General features: G+C 36.0%; 1 protein-coding gene across 2 annotated transcripts in view; it reads right to left on the bottom strand.

Moving 5' to 3' along the window:
- ADGRV1 (adhesion G protein-coupled receptor V1) overlaps positions 1-20,694 on the bottom strand; it is a 266,144-nt gene that overhangs the window by 211,417 nt on the left and 34,033 nt on the right. For both annotated transcript variants that reach the window (XM_027671225.1, XM_027671226.1), the window contains 13 exons: positions 17,634-17,666; positions 16,614-16,740; positions 16,346-16,531; positions 15,436-15,616; positions 14,672-14,835; positions 13,133-13,256; positions 12,474-12,740; positions 10,938-11,064; positions 8,427-8,644; positions 6,596-7,339; positions 4,168-4,541; positions 2,000-2,176; positions 126-306 (listed from right to left, as the gene is read on the bottom strand). In XM_027671225.1, the coding sequence (XP_027527026.1) occupies positions 126-306; positions 2,000-2,176; positions 4,168-4,541; positions 6,596-7,339; positions 8,427-8,644; positions 10,938-11,064; positions 12,474-12,740; positions 13,133-13,256; positions 14,672-14,835; positions 15,436-15,616; positions 16,346-16,531; positions 16,614-16,740; positions 17,634-17,666 (2,903 nt within the window). The remainder of the gene's footprint in view (positions 1-125; positions 307-1,999; positions 2,177-4,167; positions 4,542-6,595; positions 7,340-8,426; positions 8,645-10,937; positions 11,065-12,473; positions 12,741-13,132; positions 13,257-14,671; positions 14,836-15,435; positions 15,617-16,345; positions 16,532-16,613; positions 16,741-17,633; positions 17,667-20,694) is intronic.

The following is a 20,694-nucleotide window of genomic DNA, read 5'->3' on the forward strand; positions in this document are numbered from 1 at the left end:
AAATTAGACAAAGCGGAACATTTGGCATTGCTTCCTCAACTAGCTAGGCTAGGCAAATTTTTATCTCTTGAGCTAGAACTACACAAAAATCTGCAATAAGACTGTATTATCTTCGACATTGTTACCATATGGGTGGTCACTGGCTTTAATGCTGATGTCAGTAGTTTCCTTTTCTGGATCTATACTTGCTCCACTGGTAGGAGTTGAACCTAGTTTTCCATCTCCAGACACTGCAGAGACTAATGTCACACGGAAATATTCATTTAGCTCTGGAATGTCATCATCAATAATATGCAAATTTAGGACCTAGAGAAGGACCAAATCATGGAGAAATCAAACTGTGCAACATACATCACTTATGAATTTTAAGACCCTGCTTAACTCATCAAATTCTTAGTCAATCAGCTGTATCTACTGGGAGTTCAGAAAGTAATGCAGACAACATCTGTGCATTCTATGGAATTTAAAATAAGTTCTAGGATAATATTTAAAGTTTACATTCAAAAACATCTTTACCATGCTTCCATAAATGGAAGGCATATTGTCTTAAGTGCTTCTAGTTACACAAACACATAACCAAGCAAGAAACTATTTATATATCCACCTTAACATAATCACAGATATATTGAGTACATTGAAAATTAAATATTTGACAGATTTTAAAATCTTTAAGACTTCGTGCTTCAGAAGAGACATAACAGTGATTAATCCAACTTAGAGAGCAAGTTAAGTAAGCTTTTCATGTCACCTGACTTACAAGATCATATGATCAAGTAACATAACCTGCTCTGCACACACTAATAGATTTGTCTCAGACAATTCCAGCTTTCTATATATTGTGATAAGATTTGACAAATATATAGAACAAAATGTCTAAGTAGTTGATCATATTTAGAGCTGTGGGAATAAGTAGCTTACAGGCATCAATGGAAAGTCTCTCAGGATATCTCACCTGACAAGCGACTGCTTCCAGTCTGTTTCTTATGGCCATGCCCATTAGCTCCTCTGTAGGTAGACAATTAAATACAGTGAAGCAAGAGGGTATACCAGCCCTCTTTTGCCACTATATAGAATAAGGCAGGCCTCATCTATGCTACCAGACTGGAAAAGCTTGGGAAATTTTACTTTAAATGACTGTATGCAATGCAGTAATATGTTTAAATAGAGAATTAAAGTTGAATAAACAGTGACATGAACATACTATTTTCCAGTATCACAAGTTTTTGCCAAGCTCTAATCAGTTACATTTTTTAATGCAATCCACAGTTCTGGTGGACCCACTGGGAACCTTTCAAATGGTGTCAGTGGGTTTCAGTCAGTCCATACTTACTTCAGCAGACTGATAAAAGTGAAACTAAAGATAACATTTTCTACTAACAATCCACCCTATGTTACAAACATTAACACTAAACACACACTAACTTTCTACAGCATTGTGATCCCAGATCCCTTCTTCAAATAAATGGGAAATTCCTGTGCTGTGGGTCAGGGTTGAATTCATAGAAACAGATTAATCTAAAGAGACAGAATGTCACAAACAGCAGTTGCAAGACACTTGATTGCAGCAGGGAACTTTACTGCTGTCTATTTTATTGATGCAATGATAAAACTGTGCTCCAAAACTCAGATCAAAACCTGATCATATTCCAATTTTGAAAGTCACTGGATCATTCTTCTCAGCCCAGGACTACCTACACTTCAAGTGTAAGTATAGATATACATACACTTAATATATACATGTGTGTAAACCTATCTCATGTATTATGTCTGTTTAAGCATACATGCATGCACGGTAACATGTGAAGTGAGATGCACACAGATCTATAGGCATTTATCCTATCACTCATTAGATGCCAAAGATGAAAAAAAAAACTCACAACATCTAATAAAAGCCATGTTAAGGAAAGCATTTAGCATGAAAACCAGTCAACCGTCCTTAGAAGGTGTTTTCCAGGTTTCCAAGGACAGCATGAATAGTTAATAGGAAGGTAGGGTTTACCTCTGATCTCTGCCAAGGAAGGAATGTGATAGTGCCACTGCTGTTAGAAAAATCGCTAACAGAGTAATTAATGCCAGCGGAATCAACCTGTGAGATAATGTAATTTATATACACATAGTCCAGGGCTCCCCTTGTACGCTCCACGACACAGGATATAGTGGAACCCTCATTGGCAGTCTGGAAAAAAGCAAAAAATTGAAGTGTTTGTTATGGTCAAAGCAAATCAAAGCAATAAATGTAAAACATGGAATTCTCTAATCCTAGCCAAATGTTCAGGATTTTTTTATTGCTGTCATACTACTTTCAGCTCTTTTGGAGTGGTAGGAAGCTGATACTGAACTTGGTGTTCAGAACAATCTTAATGGAATTTGCAACAGCCTGTAGCATCTTCCTGAGGCAAGCCAGTAACTGTACCTTGTTGTTTGTTTTGGAAACAATCTCTTCCTCCAACCTACATCTCAAAGACAGAATCAATACGTTTGAAATGTATATGTCAAAAGCAGCTGAAACTATTTTTTATATTAATGTCAATTATTTCAATTTTATTAGCAATAATTTAAATAAAGATTTGGATTCCCTCTTTCCCCAACTAAAAACACTCTGGAAAACAAAACAGATATGATAAAATTAAACTATAATTTCATCATTTAGGAAAAAAATTTGAAAAACTTCTTGTGCTACAGTCCTCTTAACAATTCTGTCTTCATGGAGAACATCTCTCAGCAGCAACAATTTCACATATTTGGAACAGAGCAGGTATTGATATTGACCATGTATGTTAGAAAATTATGATCATCAAATGAAAGTAGAAAATAATTTTATTTGAAAATTGTCAGAAAGGCTAAAGGTTTTTTAAGCATTAGACAAATTTCAGAGCTGCTGTATAACACAGTGCACATATTGAATATGCCTTCATCTGCTTAACAGACAGATACAGACATAAAGAAATTAAACTGCTGATGAAACAGTGCTGTGTATCTGCATCATTTCCGAGAGCTCTCTGGTGAAATGGATGTAAGATAAAGGTGAAACAATTAACATGCCATATAAATTTTTAATTGAGCTGATTGTGGCATCACAGAATTATCAGTGGCATTTGAAACTGAAGGAATCTATTATCATAGCAGATGGTAGGCACCCAAACTGAAAACTAGTGTCACTCAGGCAAGATGGTTAATTTCAAACGCACCATAAGCACTTCAGTTAGAAAGGATGTACTTCAAAGGTTGTAACAGTTCCCAAATTGGAAAGCATTATGAAATTTGTTTTCCAAAATAATCCATTAACTATAGAAACAGGCATTGTCTTTCTCCCTCACAATGATTAAAAAAGTAAAAATTAATTATGGTTATTTCAATCCTCCCCTCAAAAGTAACAAGTTCATATACTGCATATATGGTGGCCACCACCAAAGATAATTTAATTTTTAAAGAAAGTAACTCACAGCCAGTATCAGCTGAATTAATATCAAATATAATCAATTAATATCTTATAAATTATGACAGCAAGTGATTGTGGAAAAATACAGCACATCTTGTCAGCGAATGACCTGCAGTAAAATTCTTTCAAGCACATCATGTAACACAGAAGAAAATAAAATAAAAAATATTGGTAATAATCCATTCTCAAAAAAAGAAAATTGAACTTTATATTTTAATTGGCAACCCAGTCAGTCACGGTTTAATCCAAATGTCAATTCAGTATCATGCAGCTGCTCACTTACCACCTCTCCCTCCCGATCAAGACAAATTAGAAAGAAAAGGTAAACCTCATGGGTTAAGAACAATTTAATAACAGAAATAATAACAGATATTTTTATTATTACTATAATAAAATATTATTTTATTTTTACTTCTATTACTATTATTTCTTCTATTATTATTATTATTATTATTAGGACTATTATATTATTATTATTATTATTATTATTATTATTATTACTACTATTATTATTATTATTACTAGGAGAATTTAAAGAAATGATACAGCAAATGCCAGTGTGACTGAGGCTATATTAACAGAACTTACATATTTTAAAATTCTGAAAAAACTTTGCTTAATGACAAAAAACTAAGAATGTGAAATCAACCTGTGAAGGTCAGTTAGTCTTGCTACTAGTTTTATTGTATCCAAAATTTTTCCTATAGTTTTCCTTATGAACTCTTTACCTCAGGAATACATGCGCCAGTGAAGCCAAATAAACCATTAGCATTATCACTTTTCTGTATTCTTAATCTTGCTGTTGTGTTTTCTTGTGAAATTCGAGCTCCACCACGCACAGAAATGAGCTTTAGGATGAATAACTCCTCTCCTTCTTCCTCTTTGTCATCCTTTGCAGACACAATGAATGATTTATTGGTCTCTCCTTGCCGATATTCCAAATACCCAGAGACAGGGTGGACATCACTCTTTGCAGGAGTTGCATGGAGTTCGTAGATCTCTGCTTGTGTCAACTTTCGCTCATAAAGCCTTACATCCTGCATTAACCCTGTGTACCTACTGCTGCCATTGATTCCTGCTCCAATTCTCACTATTCCCGGACCTGAGAAGGAAATTGTAATTTTCCTCATGTTATTGTTATTCTTCAAAGTGATATATCTAATAAATGTAATTACTAAAAACCACAATGTTAAACTGCTTATTATCCCTGGATTAGAAATCATATTGAAATGCAAATCAAGAGGTTCCTCAAGCTTCATCTCAGTGTTAGAGGAAGATCACCACAGGAAAAATAATTCCATCCTAGACAGTTCAGGTTTTTCATCCTACTAGTTCTACCTGCACATTGTCACCATCCCTTATTTTAACGAATCTTGGAAACTTCTGTCTTTCCATTAGAGACTTTTAGGGCGCAGCGGCAACCCCTCTCACTTTTGTTTTGCCAAATATTGCTTTGTCTATTTTGTGTCCCTCTGCTAGGACAGTGAATCCATTCTGATGACCAGAGTATTAGCCCTTCTGGACCTCATGGACTGGGAATAGGGGCTTCATTAAAATACACCAAATTCCAAACGCTTTTTACAACAGCACTAATATTTCTCTCCCTCCAAACAATTATCCTACTCAGCAAGTCAGAAGGTCACAGTTGCCTTTTGCACAAATATACCAATGTGGTAGGTCATACTCATTCCTCTCATGCTACAATACAGATATTTCTTCAGCTGTTTTCTGATTTTGGAAGAAACTGTGCTTTTGAGTAGACTGACACCAAGTGTCACTGCTAGAGAAAAGCAACCACAGCCACTGTTAATGGTCCCAAGACACAAGGCAGAGAATGGTGAGAAAAAACAGGATACTGTGCTCACCACTGTGTAGTATGCAACATTAAATGGAGAGAGATTAAATCCTTGCCTGATACTTGTAGTATCTCCAGACAGAGAACATGCCATCTCCACTAATATAGAACATTTACAATGACTCAGACATTCCTTTAGCAACAAAAGCATTACAGCACCTCACACATCTTTGTTTTAGAAAATGAGGGGAAAAAATCCTTTATGAGCTACAGTACTGCACATCTGACAGATACCATTAATTGCAGAGGCACTACTTTGTTAAAGAGGTCAAATTTCTCAGACTTCAACCCCTGGAAATTTACATGTAAAAATAAAATCCTACACTATAGGCTTAATGAAGTCTCCTCTACATTACTGTATGTTTGTGCACATATATGCATGTAGATGTATATGCATTTAACATAACTGTATTTTTTTTAATTTTTCTTCTTTGAGTACAGAAAAAGAGATTGTACTCAAGAATTTGATAATCATTCACTGCCTATCCCCATGAAATAAAATATGTGAAACTGATGGTGAAAGAAAGAAAGGAAAAGGGATGGAGACTATCTCCAGAGGAAAAAAAACGAAAAAACACATAGAAGAGAGAGAAATTGCAAAAGAATGAGTAAATATAAATGAAATACAAATGTATTCCCACCATATAATATCTGTCTTTGTAAAGGAATTGTTCTCACATTCACTGCTATGCTAGTTCAGTGTGAAAGTCCATAATGGTTACCTGCGACTAAAATCTGTGACTATCCAGTTACAGAAACTGAAGTACACATGCTAATGTTTCTTGGAACACTATTAAACATATGGGTATAATTTTCATATACCATGTGAATATATACTTAACTAAATCTAAACTCTGAAAAATTCTATTGCTTACAAGATATTGGCTTAGCTCTAATAAAATACACAACTAGAAACAAAAACATTATTATATTTTGTTTCAGAAATAGAAAGGAAAGAAGTACTCTCTCAGCAATAGCACTGTAAATCTTATGGAAAGTATTAATGGTAAGTACATATAACTATAAGTATACACAATAAGCATACATATAGAAATATAATTATTATTACTTTCAAATGATTGCAACTCAAGCTCTGTTACAGTTCTGATGCTGTTTGGAAACTTCCCAGCTCTTATTTCTATATGCTTTTTGAAAATCCTTAAAATTTTCTAACCATTCTTTTTAACATAATAATAATAATAATTATTAACATAATAATTTCAGGATCTTGCACACACTTTTCAAGGTGTTCATTGCAGAAGTTTACATATGGAGAAAAATAATGCAAGCTATTGACTTACCATCAGCAATTGCTTCTCCTTTAAGGCTCTTAATTCCTCCCACAACTGGAATTCCATCCATGTAAAATTCAATTATACTTTCATCCAGAGTAATCAGAAGGTGAATCCAAGTATTTTCATCCAGATATTTCAGCACTGCTGCTTTAGCTATATAAGTCATATTGGATCCTAATGCTGTATAATGAAGCACTACAGAAACATGAGAATCATTTGTTTGGATTTTCACGCCATAATATAAGGTCCCATTACCATCATCCTTTTCAACTATATAACCATCAGTACTGATGTTAGGAATTAACCATGCTGAAAACGTAAAATTAGTTACTGCAGTATTTCCATTGTATAGGTATTTCAGATCAATAACTCCAAATGCATCCTCTTTTCCACTGAAATACAAAGCATCTGTTCCGCTGTGACAGCGTCTCATGTGGGGCTGAGATTGTACTGAACTTGGAAACAATCCCAGCAACAAGAAGTCTACCATTGACGGTAGTCCAGCTTGAAACGTACTAGACATTATTTCCCAGCCTAAACGGACAACACCAAAAGTGCCTTGTTGTCTCCAGATGGTGAAGTCTGTAATATAGGAAAGATCATCTTCAGAAAGAACATCTTCTGCTATCTCTCTGTCCTGACTCTCTGGATCTATAAGAAAGACTCCAAAAGGGTCATCATTGAATGGGATCATCACGGTTACAGTAAGGTTTGTTTCAGATAACTGCCCACCAGGACCAGGAGACCCACCTATATAACAGAAATTAAGAGTAAAAGTTAATGGTCTGAAAAATGTTACTATTTAAACTTTTTTAAACAAAATAGATTTCTAAATAGACCTAAATCTTCTTTAAAGACCCTCTAACCTCTTAGAAATTGCTCTGATTTAATATTAACATAATTTAAGTGTACTGGTTTTAAAACATTATAGTGAACATTTTCATAGAAAACAAAGCTGTATATTATTTTAGAACTGCAAAATATAATTGTCTTTCAGCTAAAAAAGATGAGTCCAGCTTTTCTGAATTAGTAATGAGATAAGTTGCTTTTGATTAATTTGAAACACATGGGGTCAAATTCATTTCTCAAATTACTCCAATATTCACAAAAATATGAAATGGCAACCTTTGGCCCATTGCCTCTGAAATAAGCAGAGATATCCTGCAAAATCTGTAACCAGTTGTGTATTAAAACTGTTGCCAAATCCTGCCATAAGTCATCCATCTACTTCTCCACCATAAGAATTCATGATGTGAAGATCATGATGTGAATGTAGAGCCTTCACGTAGCAAGTGAGCAGTATTCTACTCAACCGAAGCAGGAAATCTTCTGTACACACATATGGATTTCGCTTACAGAAATGTCAACACATTTTCAAAAGTAGTCTGCAGAGAAGACCATAAATAATACCAAGGTGGAAGGAGTCCAGCAGATTTGGAACTCCGGTGGGTAAGAGACCTGTAGCAGTTGTAATTTAAGTGATACAAAGTGGTAATTATATGTATTTTACCACCTCTAGAAAAAAGCAAACAGACCAACCAATCTCCATTATGCATAGCCTTTAAAACCTTTGTTTTGTCTTCAACTATACAAAGCTCTACATCTCTGAAATTATCAAAAGGCATCCTTTTTAAAGGTGGGATGACCAAAACTGTATTCATCAAAACTGTATTCATAAATTAAATGAAAAATAAAACCTAAAATCTTATGAGAAAAGTACAGGGCATCAAAACATGATTTTCAAGGTAAAGCTCTTCTGGGGGTTATTTTGTTTTGATCGATTAAACATAATTATTTTCTACCAGACAGGAAGAGAATGGTTATATGAAGACAATACCTGAAACATTCACCAACTTTAAAACATAAAATTCATTGAATTCAGGAATTTTATCTGAAATAGCACGAAGTGTTATTGGCTTTGATCCTTCACCATCCATGAAGCACACAGTCCCAAAAGTTTCATAGAACTCTTCTCCTGGCCTCAGTGTAGAGTCATTATGGAACAGATGCCAGGTTACTGAGACATTGCCAAAGTGTCCTCTATGTCTCAAAATTCTGTTCAGAGATACAGAAAGAGTGAATGTTCTGGCAGGTATGCATCAGCATTCCCCATTAACAAAGGAAAACACAACTACACTAATCCTTCTTACTGTGAAAAATACTATACAACATTCTAAACAGCCATGAAAAACAAATAAAACCATGAATGGTAATACTCTTCAAAGGCCTGCCATTTCACAGTATAATTCTACTCCCAGGTATACCACAGGTACCTTAGAAACAAAGTAATCAATGAAGGTGCATGCAAAGTAGTATTGTTAAGCCAAACATAAGTTTATTTTGCACTTCCATTATGTAAATTGTATAAATGAAGGTACAGTTCAGCAAATTAACATTAAAAACTGAGATACTTGGCCACTCTTAGACAAGAAAGAGAAACACCTACATTTAACCACAAACATTTCTTCTTTTAACAATCAAAGCTGCTTAATCTCTGTTTTATATTGGCATTTAATTTGGGTTATATACTACATCCTTCACAAATCTGTGATTATTCCACATTAAGAATGCAGTAAACAAAAATGAGCTTTTATTTGTTTGCATAGCTATCTGGTAACATAATTTCACCAATTTCCAAAAAGCATTAGAAAAAAAAACTGAAGAACATAGTTCTTTTATTAACAAAATGTGTTTACATACAAAAAGAGTGCTTCTGTTTGCACAGTAAAAAAAAAGAAACTGTATAAAGAAATTATACAAAGCTGAAAAATTAATTTAGCAAAAGCAGTCCAGGCACAGTAACACAATTGTGTTTTTTCTGCTTCCAAAGGTTTCCTTATGTTGCCATTAACCAGGGCACTCTATTCTCAGCCGTGTAGCACTGTTGCAGTAATTCCATTTCCTCCCTTTATAGCTCAGTGCTGCCACAGCTGTTCTTACTGCTTACAGTATATGCTACTCTGGCCCTTTTGTTATGTACTACACACAAGTCAAATCATATTATATGTATGGAAGAGATAGTTTCCTAATAAATACATTTTATCAAAAAGGACTAAAAAAGTCCTGAAATGCTGGTAATCAACATTGTTGTATTTGGTCTATTAAATACATAGTTGTATTTAGGTCCATTGGCAAATCAGTGCTCAAATCAGTCCAGCAGTCTAATTACCTAGGCAGCCTCATCTCCTCAGATGGTAAGATTGACGGAGAGATAGACAACAGGTTAGCAAAGGCATACAGTGTTTTCGGAAAGCTTCATAAAAGAGTTTGGAGAAATAAACACTTGAAGAAAAGTACAAAGATCAGTATTTACAGAGCCATAGTGCTGTCTACCCTTTTAGATGGATCTGAATCGTGGGTCATTTACTGCCACCACCTGCGACTCCTAGAACACTTCCATCAACGCTGCCTCCGTACAATCCTAAATATCCACTGGTCAGATTATGCAACTAATACATCTGTTCTTGAACAAGCAGCAGTCACAAGTATTGAGGCCATGTTGCTGAGAACACAGCTGTGCTGGGCAGGGCATATCTCAAGGATGAAGGACCACCGCCTCCCTAAGATCCTGCTTTATGGTGAACTTGCCACTGGCTGCCGCAAGAGAGGAGCCCCAAAGAAAAGATACAAGGACTCCCTGAAACAACATCTCAGCCTTGGCCACATTGATCAACATAACTGGTCTACTCTGGCCTCCAATCAGGAGGTCTGGAGACACACCATCTATAACGCTGCTGATGCCTTTGAGAAAACAAGCAAGATCATTCTCGAGGAAAAAAGACAATGCAGAAAGAATCGTGTCTTGCAGAATATACCACCTAAGGAGTCTTTCTGCTGTGCCTTTTGCAACCGGACGTGCCTATCTCGTATTGGCCTTTTTAGCCACCGGTGTGCTTGTAACAAACGTGGGTAGAGCCCTTCCCAAATCTTTGTTCGCGAAGCCTAGCCATGATGATGATGATGATGCATTTAGGTCCATTTTGAAAAGATTTTTTACTTCTCCATTGGTCCAGGAGAACCAATCACCAGTATTTTGATAATCATCTATATCTTTCTGTATCTACACTCTCATGAGAATATAACAAAAATCCAATGTTGTAATCTTATTTATTTATAGTTTAATATGAATTTCTGTACACATTTTAATATGCACAGTCTAGTTGATAATATAACAGTGGATGTCTTCAATATGTTTACAAATAATTCAATCCAAAATTTGGTAGAGCTTTTTTTTAATATCTGTTACATTATTTTTTATTTTAATTTTTATCAATGCAAATGTCTGTGGGATTAAATCAAAGTACTATCCATAAAGTACTTCATCCATAAAATACATGAGTTTACTTACAAAAAAATGTTACTTTTTCCTTCTTCCACTGGCTTCTCTAAAGGTTCCAAGGAGAAAATTCCATTAGGATCATCATTTGCTTCAATAATAACTGTAGCCACTCCATCACTAAAGACAACAGTATCCCCTAGAAAGAGGGTGATTCATTTTATTAAAACTGGAATCAGAAATGGAGGTAACTCTAAAACTGAATGTTTCCTTCTCAAACCAACAGCTTTCATGCAAACAAAGAAATGAGCAGTGATAAAACAATGGCTGAAAACCAATATTCAAGATATTCAGCAACAGGTAAATCAGAGTAAAACCAAAAAATATGTAAGTAGCATTTCATGCAGAGAGCAAGAAAGTAGATTTGCAGAAAAAAATGTCAGTGACATGACCAGAAATGATCCAATTCTGAGCAGAAAGGATTGTATGAGAGGTAGTACTTCATGTTTGACCAATTAGTCAAGTCAGAAGAAAAAGATATGTATTCAGAGATCCCAGCTCTCCTTTAGACCTAGAACAGAAATATTGCACTTTAACTAAATACAAGGCAAGATCAATGTCTAAGAGGTTATTCATACCCATATCATAGCCTACCTGAAAGGAAAAAATGCAAGATATCTTTGAAGTAGGGCAAAGGTAGTAGGATTTCTGTATGTATATTAGCATGGTAGAGACATTCCAACACCATTCATATGTCCACTGAAGTACATTATGCTTCCATCTCCATTCTGTTTTTCACCCCTTTTAAGAGCACTAGACCAGCTTTTATTCCAAAGTAAACAATGTGTTTATGGTTTTAACTTCATATACCTCTATCTGTATTTTCTCTGAGGTACAACTGCCCAACACAATTTTCAAAAGAAATGTAACAGCCAAGGCCAATATATGCAACAGATCATAGAAAGAAAATAATCTTTTTTTTTTGCTTTCAGGAATGCATATAGAAATATCTGTATTCTACCCATTCTTGTAGGAATGTGTGTCAGGAGAAAAGCCATCACAAGTTCACAATAAAATGGCAAAAGGAAGTACCAGTCAACCCTGAACACAGTTAATAAAGTAGAAGCAGATCGCTGAAGAGAAAATTTAAGAAGAGAGAAGAATGGCTTTGTCCAATCATTTCCATAAAGTTGATGTTTTGTAGAGAGCTGAGTATTAGAATGAATTCTAGCTGACCTCAGGAAACACATAAGCCACCTTATACTCAGGTAATTGATAAAAATTACTTATTCCTTATATTTAACTTATATTTTCTTCCACCGGTCAAAACCCCATCTAATTAGGAGCATTTACATTTGAAAAGAGATTTTAACTCCAGTTGGTTTTGCAGGACAGCTGTTTAATTTAATTTTTGTTTCCAATTCAAAGATTCAAGATGAAAATCCAAACACTTTGTACAGTAATTTCATAGAAATGTTGAAGCAAACCTTATTCATATAATGCATGGCATTTATATATTGCTTTATGATAAAACCAAGCTGTAAAAAATACAGTGAAGAAAAAAAAAAAGAGAGAGTTACTAAACATACATTAAATAATTACTTTTACCTGTAGAATTCAAAAGGAAGATATAAAATGTTTCATCAGTTTCAGGGGTATCATCATCATTGATATACACAGATAAATTCTGCTCTCTTTCTCTGACATTGAACCAAATGACACTGCTCTTTCCACTGGGAATAAAGTCTCCCTCCTCAGCTGTTGCGTCTCCATTAACAGTCACATACTGAACAGCAACAGCAGCATCAGCAGATCCATTCCTTAGGACTGTAAAGTTTGCAACACTCCCTTCTGTAACGCTCACTGTCAAAGGCTCTGAAAAAACACAAGCAACAAACCTCCCTCAGTTCAAGCCTGAGCTCCTTGCCTCTGACCTATATACCTAATCCTCGACGAGAGGATTCTTTGCCTCAGGGAAACATGAGGCATGTGTAGTAATGGCATGGAAATACTTGCGGGTACAAGAGACTATTGTACTGCTTAGCCACCTGACCAATCCAGGATCAAAAAAGAAAGTAATGACATAAAATGAGGTTCTGAAGAAAAAAAAACAACAAAACAAAAGCAAATTCAACACAACAACAACAACAAAAGGTACATTTTATACTAGCTCCACTAGGATTAAGGTTTCTCAATTATCTGGTCTGTCAATAAAATCTGTTTGGGCCAGTATATGAATTGAACATTTAAAAACAGTAACATCTAACCGGCAAAATAAATGGGATCATCATTCCTTGTAATATGTAAAAATGCACTGGTTATATTGCCCAGTCTTGCTCCACTAGTAGCATTGAATAATCTGATGATGAACACTTCCATCTCTTCAGGTACCTGAATGAGAAAGTATTAAGAAATTAATTTCTTGCATATAAAACAATGAAGAAATTAAAATGAACATCTGAGGGGTTTAACAAACCAGAGATTTTTGCGTGTTGTTGTTTATTTATTGATCCTTAGGTGTGTCAAGAGGGATGACAAATGACAGTTCATTCACTCACACAGAAATCATTATCAGTCAAAAACCCTTTATATAAACCCACTCAACTGTTGTACCAGTGACCCAAAAGTTATCTTGTAGTTTCCTGCTTCTGATACACGTAACTTATTTCTACAGCTTTATTTATTACTAATTATTCTAATTCTTTCTTATATCACTTCAAATATATCCACATTAAAAATAAAAAAATGGGATTCCTGCTATCAAAACAAGGGATTTATTTATTTATTGTTATATCTTAACTACACTTGACTACTGTCAGCTTTTAATTTTTTTTTGTTTATAGGTATATGTCAGAGACTGAAATGGTTAAGGATTTATGCATTCTAGGATTGCCAAGGGACTTTTGCAGGCTTTTGACTGTTGCATTATACCTCTAATGGGCAGTTGGGCCCATCCCTCCCTCCAGTGCTGAAGGTGCCAAGCCCTGAAAAGGCAGAAAGAGCCAAGTTTATACCTCTGATGGCCCATCAAAGCCCATCCCCCCCTCTGCCAATCTCGAAAGGCAGGAACCAGGCCAGACACAAAAAACTCTGCGCAGGCCCAGGGAGAGGTTGGAGGCTCGAGACACGGCCCGTGACACTGACCATGGATATAATAACTCATAACTTCTTGGAGTGTGAGGGCTTCCCTCCTTCACCCCTAGCAGATCAAGGCCACCACTTCAACTGACAGGCATGGAAGCGGCAACTACCAGGTGTCATCGCTGGACCCCGTGGGCGGTGACTATATGCATCTTTCCACCCTCATATTTTCTTTCCCTTACTCTCCCTTACCCTTATCCTGTCTTTCTTTTCGCTCCCTTATGCAATTCCCCCCCCCAAAGTTATCCCTATGCCATATTGCTATAAATGATATAGATGATAACACCCAAAATGCTAACATACCTGTTGAAACAAAATTGTTAAAATGAACCCTACCTATATATGTTTAAAATAAACCCTACCTACATATGTTTTCAAACACCGATTATTCAGTGTCGTTTCACTCTAATCCACCCCAAGGGAATTATTTATAAGAACCTGGGTTACCCCCCTCCCCTTCTCTGGGGCGGGTCGTAACAGTATGCACAGCATCTTGAATTCTTTTATGATTTGCTTAAGTAAATTCAGTTTTACACCAGTAGTTTGATTCTTCCTACAAATAATTATCAGGCTTTTAAAAAACAGAGCTTCCTTCTTAAATTGCAATGTTTTAGCACTTCTCTGTTCTCCACACACTTACACAAAAACACTGTAAAAATGATTACCTCATCTGGTAGTGAGTAAATGGTGATATTTTTTGAAAACTCCAGATTATCAAAGAAAATAGTCCCTTGTTCTGGATAGACGTCATTGGTACATGCTGGGTCAACAATCCAGGACACACTAACATTGCCATAGTTTCCTTGGTTTCTTAGAACTCTGTAAGCAGCTAAAAATGCAAACATATACAGTCAGTGTGCATCTTCAGAACAAAACAAGTCAAAACCAAAAGGTCAGCAAAGCTGAAGCAAAATGAAAAGGAAATAATGAGTAAATCCACTCCTTGCAAAACTAGTTATATGTGAGAGCACTACACAAAAGGGCACACACCGATAGACAATTACGGCAGTTCTAACTTGGTCAAATTTGTAATTTGTTATTGTACTTGATACAATAGAGATAGATAAGCTGAAGTCACACATATGAAAACTTAGCTCTATTTTTCTCTCACACAGCACCCTATTTCTCATGCTTCCCGGGTAGAACTACTACCTCCAGGCTGCATCTTGCATGTACTTCAATATCCTGTCCCTCCTGTCTGGCGTATTCTCTAGCCACATCTTTAACTGGATTGATCCCTATGGCTTTCCAGGTCCATTCTCCTCTGCTTCAGTCTCTACTGCTCACTCATCCTGCTGGCACTGTACCCCTTCAGAAACTCCTGAGTGGAGACTTGAGGCAGACATTGTCCTAGGAAGGGGAAATGGGGAAAAGAAGCCTTGCAGGGGCAGATAGCAGATAAAGCAGTAACTCTAATAAAAAGAATTACCAGCGTAGATGATTTCTCCTTTACTTTCCTTTATTGTTACTGATAGTTCACCAGGTAGAAACTGAATGACACCATGCGGATCATCATTCTTCAAAATGGTTATATTGACCCTTGTGGCATTCCCCAGCTTGCCTGGCATTTCACTGTAGCCACTGAGTACTACAGCATATGCCTCATCCAGCTAGAAGAGGGAAACTCAGTCAGAATAAAAAGGCATATTCAGTATTCACATCCAAAAAAAATGGGCAAACATCCACAGTCTGTAGCCAGGCAGAAAGAGAGACAAATTTCAACAAAAGGAAACCACACACAAGTTCTAAGTGCACAATGGTTTTGTATATTGCTATCTGTAACAGGGAAAACAAAGATTTTAAAACCATTGACACTAAACTAATTTTGAAGGAATGTATTAGCTTGCATTATTAATCTAATGGGACCTTGTACTTCATGTATTTTTTGGAAAAAAGCTCACAGGAAAAAGGCATCATGGAATGCTAAAACAAGTATTGCATCTTTCTATCTATACAGCAAATATTAAGGTAGATTCGGGAGCACTGAGTGCAATTAGCAGCTATTTATCCAAGAAGAAACAAAAAGAAAGCAATTGTTCATATAAAGTTCAACTAAACAATGGCACTGTATACTACAGAATGTCATGGATGTTAAAAAATTACATGGATTCAAAGAGTAACAGTTTCAGTTTACCAAAAAAAAAAAATCCACTGAGGACTACTAAAGCCGAAGACACATTCTCATCATCCAGGTATCCCTGGTTTGGAGGTTGGGAATACATTCTGTAGAAAAGCCATTGAATACTTGTTCTGCTCCTAAATATTTTTCTGTATTTTAATAAGTGACAAACTGTTATGCTGTGAACACAGTTTGAAGAAGGGAAAATATTAATTTTTACCTCTGGAATCCCATCCATCCTTGTCAAAAGAGTAATTCTGATCTCTCTTTCCCCAGGCTTAAACTCTAGAATTCCTGTGCTTCCATAAAACTCATTGTTGTCCCTTGGTTCTACAGTGTAGTGCAGAAACTGCCTGACAAGACTTCCTCTGCTGCGGACAATCTGCAGTTCCACAGAATCCCCTTCCTGTAAAAAAGAAAATCCAGTTTTTCACAAGCACTCTGCTTAGTTGCCCATAATGATTAGGAGAAGTTATTCAGATAAATACCTTTATGCTGTAGGGACCTCTGGAAGATGGAGAAAATTCAAACACTCCTCCAGGATCATCATTTTCCAAAATAATAATTTCACGGGTTGTAAACCCATATTTCAATATTTGATTTTCCACACTGACCCTGGGAAAGGAAGGCAAAAGAATTTTTTTGAGAAATGGTTCTCTTTGGTAAGTAAATACACATCTGTGTAAAGGACATCAGAATCCTGATGAATTTTATGAATAAATTATGAATACAATTATCTGCAAAGTATACAATCATTAGGAAAAACATGTCTGTTTGTTTCATTTATTTGCAAAAAAACCCAGCTTTGCTTCTGAAGTAATTGTGTTTCATTTCCCCAGAGACATTAATTTTCAATAACACTGTTTGAAGTTCATTACATTAAAAATGCCAGAAAAACTACTACTGAAGGATGCATCAAGACTGCACCTTCAGACTGATGCTTTTGATATGGCTTATTAAGTTTTGGTTTATGAATTTAGATTCCTGTGCATCTTCAATGTTTTCTAAAAGGAAACTTGAATGAACAAATAGGAAATATCTATTTTAGAGGGTAACGTGTCATGTTTATTGCATATTAAAAAAATGTCAGCAGAGTAATTTGTGTTGACATAAACTAAAAGTAGGTCATTCAAAAAAAGACAATTTCTCATCTTTGACCATAAAAAATTTTCTATAGTTCCAGTCAGTTCAGGCACTTAGTTCGGGCAAATCATATTTCTGGCAGTTTAAAACAACTAATCCATTATTGCATCAGACACTGGAATATCAAACACTCAGCCATGCATTTATAACTTTCATCATTCACAAACCCTAAATAAAGAAATACCTTCAAGCCAGAACCCCATGCCAACAAATTAAACACCAAAGGGCAAGCAAGCATTGCCTGAAGAGATACAGAAGACATGATTCCTGAGAGGAAAACAATTATAGAGAGATTCCATCCAAACCAATCACTGGAAAAACAAAGCATTGATTCACTGAAGACAAACCACAGTCACTGCACTTACCCAAAGTACACGACAAACCTTTCTGTCTCTACCCTGTCAACAGAATGGAAGGAAAGAACGAAGGAAGGAAAGAAAGGGGGTGAGGGAAGGAATAAAAGTGCCACTTGCTGGAATTTCAATAGTGCTAATATTTGATAATAACAACACCAACACCATAAAGCTTTCTTTTTCTTTTCCAAACACATAATGTTCATTTTATGAAAACCCTCCTTGCTTGGCATTTTCCTGTTGATAAATGCTATCAAATGGGCAGTCCCCACTGAGGAGAAATGACCCCGGGACCAATTCAGCATCTGAAGGCCCATTCATGGTACACCCTACCCAGCCCTCCCCCAGGAGCTCAATCACTGCCAAGTTCGTCTCCTCACAACCGCACCAGCAGCTCACATTTATAAATAGCTCTTCACTTAAAAAAATATAATCAACATGCCCCTATGATGTGTTATTTTATTAATCTGCCACAGTAACAAAAACAGCTAAGCACATCGGGAGTTATAACACGTACATATCAAAAACTATTTTGGCACAAAATCACATCAAACTTTATTTTTGACAATTTTTCAGTTAACCAGATTACCAGAGTAAAATACTAATAACAAAAAAAAAATATAAAATAAGCACATATAATGAAACTATCCCACAAAGTCATATGAAAGGACAGCATTGTTCTGCAATGACAAGATTGTACTTCGTCTTTCTTAATCTAAAATAAATATATATTAAATATAAAACTTGTATCTCCTATTAAAATAGTATAAACAGACTACTAAAGCATTTATAAAGTGCAATTCTGACTTAAAGAAAGAATTCAGATTCAAAATTCAACAGATTTACATAAGAGTTCACTTAAAAGTTTGAGATAATAAAGCAAATATACTTGCAGATACATTCATTCAACTAGGAGATCTGGGTGAACAGAAATTTCTCAGTGATTACCAACGAGGCTACATTTTAAGTACTATATATTGAGACATTCTCCCTTCCTTCAGAAACACATGCAAAAGCTTTCCAAAACTATCATGAATACAATTAAAAGATCAAGGTGAAAATTCCAGAGCTAAAATTTATGCTAAATTTTCATTATATTGCTCTTAATGCTAAAATTTAATCATATTGCTAAGCTGTTGGTAATATATTTCACAGGCAGAGATTACAAATGAATCATTATGTTAAGTGAGGTTTTGATATGTATGTACAATCTTAACTACTTAAGACATAATTTCATCACAATCTGAAAGGGCATGCCAGAAATACCATCTCTTTCAGCTTCATGAAGTCATACTGCATGAGTCCAAACAAAGCTCAGACAACAAAAGGCCTGTTAGGAGGAACTGAGGAGTAGTGCTAGAATATAGTACGGTGTTGTAAAGCACAACAGCAGCACCATAGAAATCCAAAGGGTAGCAGAAATGAATCAGCCTCAAGGTACCATGAGGTGGTACTTTGAGCATCTCCAGGTGTTTTTCAAAAGGACTAAGAAGACTAGCATTATTCTATTACTTTTAATAGTCACAGTGTAAAGAAACTAGTCAGATTCAGCCTATCCACTGCTAAAGAAAAACATTATTTTGGAGTTTTCTCCAGCCAAGTTCCATTTTCAAAACTAGGTTAACTTGTTTGACTGACTGACGGATCTGACCATGTTTGCCCTGCATGACTGCCCGGGTTGCTACCCCTGCTCTCATATAGTAAATGTTGGTTACTATTAAAAAACAGAAGAGGGAGTTGAGCACTGGAACAGGCTCCCCAGGGAAGTGGTCACAGCAACAAGTCTGTCTCAGTTCAAGAAGTGTTTGGACAATGCACTCAGTCACATGGTGCGATTCCTGAGGTGTCCAGTGCAGGGCCAGAAGTTGGACTCTATGATCCTGATGGGTCCCTTCCAATTCAGCTTATTCTATGATTCTGTGATAAAATAGCCTGTGCAAAAATGGTATAGAAGCACCTACACTCAGGCTTCCCACTCTGAACTGTCATTACATGAGCAATTAACAGCGTACACAACAGGATCCCTCATGTCTACACTCTCAGGTACACACATAAATTCTTGTAGCATCCTTGGACCAGGACTCACTAGGTGACTTCCTCGTTTGACCTTGGATTTGTCTCCTTGCTGTGGACGTACCTGGCAATCACTGAGCTGTGCCTGACCCCCATGGCCATCATCCAAACATCACATGTGTTCCTGGCTTAACCTGCCCCACCACCATGGCCTTGCTTCATGCCCTGGGCTCTAGGCTGCCTCCATTTCCCATATGACAAATCTCATGCGAAACGGCTAGTCATCGGGGAAGTTCTTTCTTTAAAAAAATCTTAATTATTATTTAGTAAGAACTATAGAATAATTAGGACAACTAAGAGAAGCTTCAAAATGTTTCTGCACTTTTTAAAATGCATAGTACCATAAAATAGCAGAAAGATTTTTGACTGTGTTTAAAATAACATGGCAATTATGAACTAAAGAGTACTGCAAATAAAATCATAATTTTAAGAGATGTGGTCAAATTTCATAGCTGTGGATCAAGAAACTGAATCCTGAAGAAAGTGAATATTTTGAAAAGCCCCTGAGAAACTGAATTGCAACTGTGTATCTGTATTATTGTTACTTTAAAACCACACTTCTCTAAAATACTTTTTCTTCTATCAGGTATCTCAGAAAAGGTGCATTCAGACTGCCTGTGGGATGTTACTCAATTTGCTTCCTAGTTTTGTGTTCACCCCTTCTTAAATTTTTTCAAGATTATCTACTGATTTAATTAGTGACAGGACCTAGTTTTAAAGAGTAGTATTAAAGTAGTATTTGCCCCATTATAAATTCCACAATGCTTCTTATCAGAGGGAACACATTCTCTCCAGAGGTAATCTGGAGGAAAAGAAATCGGACTGGGAGAGATACAAAGCCTGGCGTGAATTATATGGAGCCTGAAAGGACTATTTGCTTATGGACGTTCGTGTTATTCCCCAGTTCTGAACTCAGTTTTATGTACCCTCACAATTATCCCCATATTACTCCCTATGGTTTATATTGTTAAGGGCTTGTTCAGACTTGCCCTCACAGTTT

Source organism: Neopelma chrysocephalum, unplaced genomic scaffold (genome assembly GCF_003984885.1).
Source record: "Neopelma chrysocephalum unplaced genomic scaffold, ASM398488v2 Primary Assembly neopelma1_97065, whole genome shotgun sequence".
Classification (NCBI taxonomy): domain Eukaryota; kingdom Metazoa; phylum Chordata; class Aves; order Passeriformes; family Pipridae; genus Neopelma; species Neopelma chrysocephalum.